Source organism: Anser brachyrhynchus, assembly GCF_964034855.1.
Source record: "Anser brachyrhynchus genome assembly, chromosome: 14".
NCBI classification, from domain to species: Eukaryota; Metazoa; Chordata; class Aves; order Anseriformes; family Anatidae; genus Anser; species Anser brachyrhynchus.
Window position 1 is genome coordinate 1,733,494 of NC_137709.1, and position 6,953 is coordinate 1,740,446.

The window sequence follows — 6,953 nt, forward strand, 5'->3', positions numbered from 1 at the left end:
CCGAGGCAGCCTCAGTTCTGTGGGCGCCTCAAAGGTAAGGCAAACACACACGCACGCTTCTGTGGTTTCAAGAGCTACAGCAGGAAGGTGTTTAATGTCACTAAATTGAGAAAGGATTTTAAAAACAGAGCAACAGACGTTTTTCCTGAAACTCTGCGAGCTGACCCCGCAGCACAAACGGCAGTTTCAGACGACCGCACCGGTCACACCAACAGCTACGGAGCAAACAGAACTTTTTTTTTTTAACCCTACTCCAGACATAGAAGTCCTGAGGTGCTTGGTCATTAACGTTTGCGTAACAACTCAATTAGTTCAATACGGAAGCAGACAGGCGCAGAATAATCCCATTCTCTCCCGAGAGCAGCTGGCTCGGACCCTTCTGCGCTCAGCGGCTGCAACCAACGCCAGGGACCGCGGGGCCAACGCTACAGGGAACGAAGGCAGCGCCTCCACGCCCAGCGCGGTCCTATGAGTGTTTGGGCAAAGCCAATTACAGACAAAGAGAGGAAGTACGAGGCGTAATTCAAGGCTGGAAACAAAACCCAAAATCCACGTTCCTGAAGTCACTGACTTGGAAAGAAAGGCAAAGCAGCAAACAAGTGTTTGGGTACAGAAACCCGAACACCTGACTGGGACCGAGAAGCACAGCAGGCACAGAACCGCCGTCACCTTTGTCACCTCTGAGTTGTGCAGCTCTGTTGTTACGTTTCTAGATGAAAAATGAGGCGGTTTTAGCAGACTGAGCAAAGCAACCAGTTTCTCTTCTTAGCTCTGCCTCTTCACTTCAGGTTAACTTTAGCCAAATAATTTAAAAAATAATAACAATCTCATTGCAAATATGTTGCTCGCAGTAGCATGCTGTTTGGAGCTACATGTAGTTCTCTCTATATAAAACAATTATAATACAAAAGAAAAGTTTTAGATCAGTGATTCATGCTGTTGAGATATACATCACTTTAAGAGGTCATGCAGACATTTTATCATGAAACACCCAATGGAACAAAGCCCAATCTTTTTATAAATATTCTTTGTAAGTAGTCTAAAATCAAGGTTCAGATTTTAAATAAAAAGAATCAGACATACAAGCCTAACTCTGTTTCCAGTTGGCTACTCATACTGCACAGGATCTGAGTCCTGGTTTTTCACTTCAGCTTTTTGCTGTCAAACATCAAAAAGGTTTTCATTCAGATTAAGCGATAGAACTACAGTCAGTTTAAGCATTCACAGTTTTGAGACATGGTTAGTACCACCTGGTCAAAAAGTCCCTCAGGAAGGGGGAAAAAAAAAGCTAACCTAGACTTCACAGTGAGGTAGACAGGTCAGAGTGACTGAGCAATGAGGTTTTTTTGTTTGTTTGTTTTTTTCATTTTTAACCTCTTAATCTAATAAAATGCTTTAGGCAACAATTAAGACATGTTAGTATTTCTGGTAGTGAGAAATTTCATTTTGAAAAAACACAATTTGAAAATATACAATTTTAAAATAGAAATATTCCTCCTCTGTTACCAAAACATTCAGAAACATCATAGAAAACTATGCATCTTTCCTCTAATGCAAGCCTGCTAGATAACAAGCCGCGTTAAAGCAGCCGGCTACCAGGCTGCTGTTCACAGTGTAAAATATGCAGTTCTTTACCTTAGTTTGGCTCTTCAGCTGAGGAACACAGACCAGGAAAGCTGCACCTTAAACATTTTAACCTGTCTACACACAGAGTCTGAGGTCTTAATGCATCAGCATGGTACACGGGCTGTCTGTAACACTCCCTGTGCCCTTTCCTTTCCTCAGGCTTCTGAGCACTGGGTTTCATCTGGCGGCCTTTGAGCCAGACCCTGTTACTGGCTCACTTGAACTTACTTCTAAGAAGAAAGACATGGAGAGAAGAAATCCAATTTACTTCTTCAAGAGAAGACCAAGGCCCCCAGTCACGGTATTGAACAATTCCAATCCCCAGAAGGCAGAGGCTAGTGGCCAAAGAACAGCTCGGAGACCGGCCGGCGTTTCACAACGACCTCTTCTTGCTCCTCCTCCTCTACCACCTCAGAGAGGGAACAATACGAAGGGAAGCTCCCTCTGGTCTTTGGCTTCCTCCTCGGGCCTGTCGTGGCAGCCAGGAGCTTGTTCAGGGATGAAGGCTTCCTTAAGCCTTTGGTGAGGTCATAGAAAGCCATGTCATCGGATATGACCCCCAGGAAAGTGCTGGTGGAGCTCAAGATGGAAGCAGCAATCTTGGTGCTTTTCTTCATGGGCAGGGAGGTTCCTCCAGCGGTTTCGAGGCTGGGGTCCCCCAGCAAGCGCCTGATGGCAATGGAGGCCCCTTCCCTCAAGCACTGGTGCGGCTTCTTCCCGCTGTAGTCCCTCAGGTCGGTCTTGGCGTGGTAGCTGCGGACCAGCATGCTGATGACCGTCTCCTGGCCGTGCATGGCGGCGAGGTGGAGTGCCGTGTAGCCGCCGTGCGACCTGGCGTCCACGTTGACGTGAGCCCCCTCCTTCTGCGCCACGTCGATGATGTTCCTCACCATGTCGCAGTTGCCATTCTTGGCGGCCCAGTGCAGGGCGGTGAAGCCCGAGATGAAGTCCCGCCGGGCCGCCAGGCTGGCGTCGCCCAGCAGCAGCCCGTGGAGCTGCTGGGACCACTGCCCCTCGGCCGCCATCACCAGCCAGCGGTGCTCGGCCTCCTCCAGCGGCACCGCCGCCGGCTCCTCGCTGGCCCGCGGGGTCTTGGGGACCCGCCGCAGGTTGGGCGAGCGGCACCCGGCCTCGTCCTCCTCCGGCAAGGGCGACAAGGCGGCTCCGGGCTCCTTGGGCTGCTCTGGGGCAGCGGCTGGTGACGGCACGCAGCGCACGGGCAGCATGCAGGGCTTGGGGACCGGCTCCCGACGGGTCCCGGGCCCACCGGCGGGCAGGGGCACCCCGCCGCCGCCGCTCCTCTGGAAGAAGCCACGGAGCTCGGACACGGCACGGGGTGACGGCTGCTCCTCGGGGGGCGACAACTGCTCCTCGGGGGGCGACTGCAGCTCCTCGGGGGGCGACTGCAGCTCCTCGGGGGGCGACTGCAGCTCCTCGGGGGGCGACTGCAGCTCCTCGGGGGGCGACTGCAGCTCCTCGGGGGGCGACTGCAGCTCCTCGGGGGGCGACTGCAGCTCCTCGGGGGGCGACTGCAGCTCCTCGGGGGGCGACTGCAGCTCCTCGGGGGGCGACTGCAGCTCCTCGGGGGGCGACTGCAGCTCCTCGGGGGGCGACAACTGCTCCTCGGGGGGCGACAACTGCTCCTCGGGGGGCGACGGCTGCTCCTCGGGGGGCGACCGCAGCTCCTCGGGGGGCGACCGCAGCTCCTCGGGGGGCGACCGCAGCTCCTCGGGGGGCGACGGCTGCTCCTCGGGGGGCGACGGCAGCGCCTCGGAGGGCGACGGCGAGAGCCGCCCCTGAGGCGGGGGCCCGCCGCCGTCCATCGGGACGCCCCCGGGCGGCGGGGCGGGCCGCAGGTGCCGCCGCAGGACGACGAACTTGCCGCCGTCGCGCTCCTTCACCACGGCCACGGCGTTGACCGAGCGCTTGAAGAGCTCCCGCCGCTCCGCCCGCTCCGCCGCGTCCCCGGCGGCCTCCAGCAGCGGGCGGAAGGCTCCCACCAGCTCGGCGTTGCGCACCCGGCCGCCGCGCTCCCGCAGGAAGCCCAGCACGGCGGCGGGGCCGAGGGCGAGCTCCGCCATCCCGCCGCCGCCGCCACAGGTGGACGAGCCGCTGACTGACAGAGCTCCGCCGACGGCCCCCGAGGCGGAGGGAGGCCGCCCTGGGCTGGGAGGAGGCCGCCCGGGGTCCGTCGGCTTCAGGCACCTGCGGCCGCTCCCGCTGAGGTGACCGGGCCGCCCCGCCCGCCTTCCTCCTCCTCCTCCTCCTCCTCCTCCTCCTCCGGCGGGGAGCGGCGCGGCCCCGCTGTCTCCTCCCCGCGGGGCGGCGCTGGGCCGCGGGCACCGCCCGGCTCCGAGGCCCCGGCGCCAGGTGAGGAGCCCGGCCCCGAGGGGGCTGCTCGGCCCCCGCCGCCCTCCTGCTGCGCCTCCCGGCGGGCCTGAGCCGCGGCTGCCGGGCTCCGGGGGGGGGACTTCGGTTTTCTGTGGCCCCGGGGCAGGCAGGAGGCAGCCCTGGAGCCTTCCCCGCGGGCCGTGCCTGGGGAGAGCCGTGGGGGTGAGGGCCCCCCTCAGCCTGCTCCGTAGGCAGTGCACACGCTTTGTTGATTTATTCCTCTTCCAGCTTTCTAAAATGATCGGGTTTGTTTCGATATCAGCAAGCTGGTGCGGCTTTAGGCAGCAGCCACCCTGCGGGGTCAGCTCCGCGGTCCCCAAAACCCTCCCTTGTTCTGCGGGCTCAGCCGCGAGTCCTTTGGGTCAGCGTCTCTGACCTGAAAACAAGTCAACGTTTTGAAATATGCTCACTTATATATGATGCTATTTATCGTATCCTCTGTGTTTATCTGTATTGTATCTGCAGCGTACACACGTGTCCACGTGTATCTGTAAGTGCTGCAAGCTTCACAGCATGCCCGCACCTATTCATGTGCATCCGAGAGAGGAGACACCTTCTCTTTTCATAGAGAGAAGCTGTCTAACTGTGCTGCCATATCAATTGCTTCTGCTTAAGCACTTCTTTTAACATAATTATTGTTCTCAATTCTACAGTAAAAAACCTCAGACAAATGTCTTTTCCCCAGGGGAAGGAGTAGGACTGAAGACCTGCTGGAGAGATGACGTTCAGCCTGCAAACTTGTTTTCTCCTCAGCTGAGTGTTGCAATTGAGATCACTAAATTGATTCCTGAATGACTGAACGGTTTGTCTAGGAAAACAGCAAGAGCGACTGAACACGGAATGAGCAGAGTCAGTGTGGCATGAAGACGGATAAAAGTAACTGCACAAGGATGGATGAGCAAAACAGAAAATAGATTTTTGTTTTCACCATCTTGGAGCTTGAATAAAATGGAGTATCAGCCTGTGCTAAAGTCTCCATTTTGAAGGCAACTCAAGGTGCAGCGATCTCCGCGCAGCGTACCTCTCTGCTTTCCCGTTGAGGCTGACCTCCTTTCTGCCTCTTCGCACCCATTACTGGTGGTGGGAGAGCCTCTTCCTGCAGATTGCTCAGTCTTTGCTTGGCAGCCTTTCTCCTTCTCGCTCCATCTTTGTGCAGATCTCTGAAAAGCTATTTTATCTCTTGCTAACAAGCTGGCGCCGAGCCAGTTCCTCAAAATCATTCTGCTGCTCTAATGTTCTTTCACATAATAGCGTGTAATCTTCATGCTGATTGTAGCAATTCAGTATTTCCATGTGAATCGCACACCTTTTATTACTGCCTTTAGATGTGGAATATACAGTAACCTCGCCCTCTGCCGAGGGAGCTGCTAGTGTGTAGTGTTTTGGTGTGTTAGCAATGCTTTCTAGCTTACGGCATCCCACAGTTCTGCCTTGCCTACTGTAGAGAGCTAATAATGAGCAAGCATCCAAAAATTAATTGCTATGCTTTGGTTTCAATGTTGATTTCTTTTCCTTACTAGAATCTGTTGCAGGCATAGAAAATCTCAGCAGTCCATGATTTCTGCGTTGCAAACTTTCAGCTGTACCCTAGGATTATAGTTCATGTCTGCAAGTGAGCAAGAGGAGGCAGGAAAATAATTCAGAAGAATAGGCTTTTGTGTAAAGCATTTTCTTATGTTACAAATGTTTCAGGAGGAGTTGCTCCTGTTGCTTGGGTTGGCTCAAGCACGGCAGGCTCCGTCCTAGGGCTGACCGCTACGCAGGGGACTGCACGGCTCCGGCAGTGTTTCTGTGGGTGCCTGCAGGGAGGTGCTGGGTACTGTGCTTGCGTGGACAGTCCTGAGAAAGGCGTCAGCTCCCTGCACCCATGTATCCTTTGGGACTCACGAGGGTGCTTCCAGCTCCCCCCCGTTTTATCCCCACCCCAAAAGGTTTCCTGCAGAGGGCCCTCCGTGCCCCAGGAAGCCTCTTGCTGTGGCCGAGGTCCCACCGCCTCTCTGGGGCGCAGAGGAGGGCTGTTACTGAGGCTGTTCCCCCCTGCAGGTCCTGGCATTCCACGTGGCCCCGAAGCGAGAAGGCACGTCCCCAGGAGGTTACTGAAGAGGAAGAGGGACGTCTACAAGTGCGCCTCGTGCCATGCCAAGCGCGAACTGGTTCCTCTCGTTTAAGCGCCTTGTTGTGAGGAGCTCTCTCTCCAGGTAATTTTCCAGTGACTCACCCAACCACCTGCCCCATGCACGCTCTCCTCGTTGTTTGTGGGCAGCCTGTGCCGTATGGCTGTGCTCCTTTTCACAGTCTTTCAGTCGGTGGGTGTGAGGTCTCTTCCCCAACTTCCCTCTCTCCATCCTGTTTGCCAGTGTTGTCCCTTATCTGCTGATGTCTTTTGGCTGCCCACCTTTCAGGCTGAGTGCCAAGTCCAGGGGACCAGATCCCAGTGAGCTTCTCTTGGTTTACTCAGGGCTGGTCATGCTCTGAGCAGACTGTGCAGCAGAAATTAAGCGTTTTGAATGAATTGTATTAATTTACGTAATAAATGAGTTTAGAGCATCATGGACGTTATGCTTATCAGTCATCTGGAATCTCCAGCCTTAAAAAAACATGAGAAGTTTTGCCTTCTTTTCTGTGTCACCAAAAACTTATAAAGCAAATATTTTGTGTGGGGCTATTTACGGAATGCTGTGGGCTGGTTCTTAGGAGATTTCAAGCCAACTGTTACATGTCTTGATATTTCTAATTTACTGGCTGGGACAAAAACAACGTACAGAAACCCACGATTAAATCAATTTACTGCTACTTTTTTTAAACACAAATATTGCAGCTTGCTCATTCTGTGTCATAAGCCTTAGGGAGCTGGCCTCTATTTTGCACTGAGAAGTGTTGCCTTTCCCAGGAATAAATTTCACAAACTTTCAAGCTATTGACATGACAATGTAGTA

General features: G+C 54.7%; 1 protein-coding gene across 1 annotated transcript; it reads right to left on the minus strand.

Annotated features, from left to right (window-relative positions):
• Nucleotides 1-1,472: 1,472 nt before the first annotated feature.
• On the minus strand, nucleotides 1,473-3,845 carry SOWAHA (sosondowah ankyrin repeat domain family member A). The gene has a single exon (XM_080555375.1). The coding sequence runs from the start codon at nucleotides 3,705-3,707 to the stop codon at nucleotides 1,962-1,964; it is 1,746 nt and encodes a 581-aa protein (XP_080411501.1). The 5' UTR covers nucleotides 3,708-3,845; the 3' UTR covers nucleotides 1,473-1,961.
• Between the last annotated feature and the right edge of the window lie 3,108 nt (nucleotides 3,846-6,953).

Excerpts from the sequence above, each read along its gene's own strand:
- SOWAHA (XM_080555375.1), bottom strand. The coding sequence starts at position 3,707 with ATGGCGGAGCTCGCCCTCGGCCCCGCCGCCGTGCTGGGCTTCCTGCGG.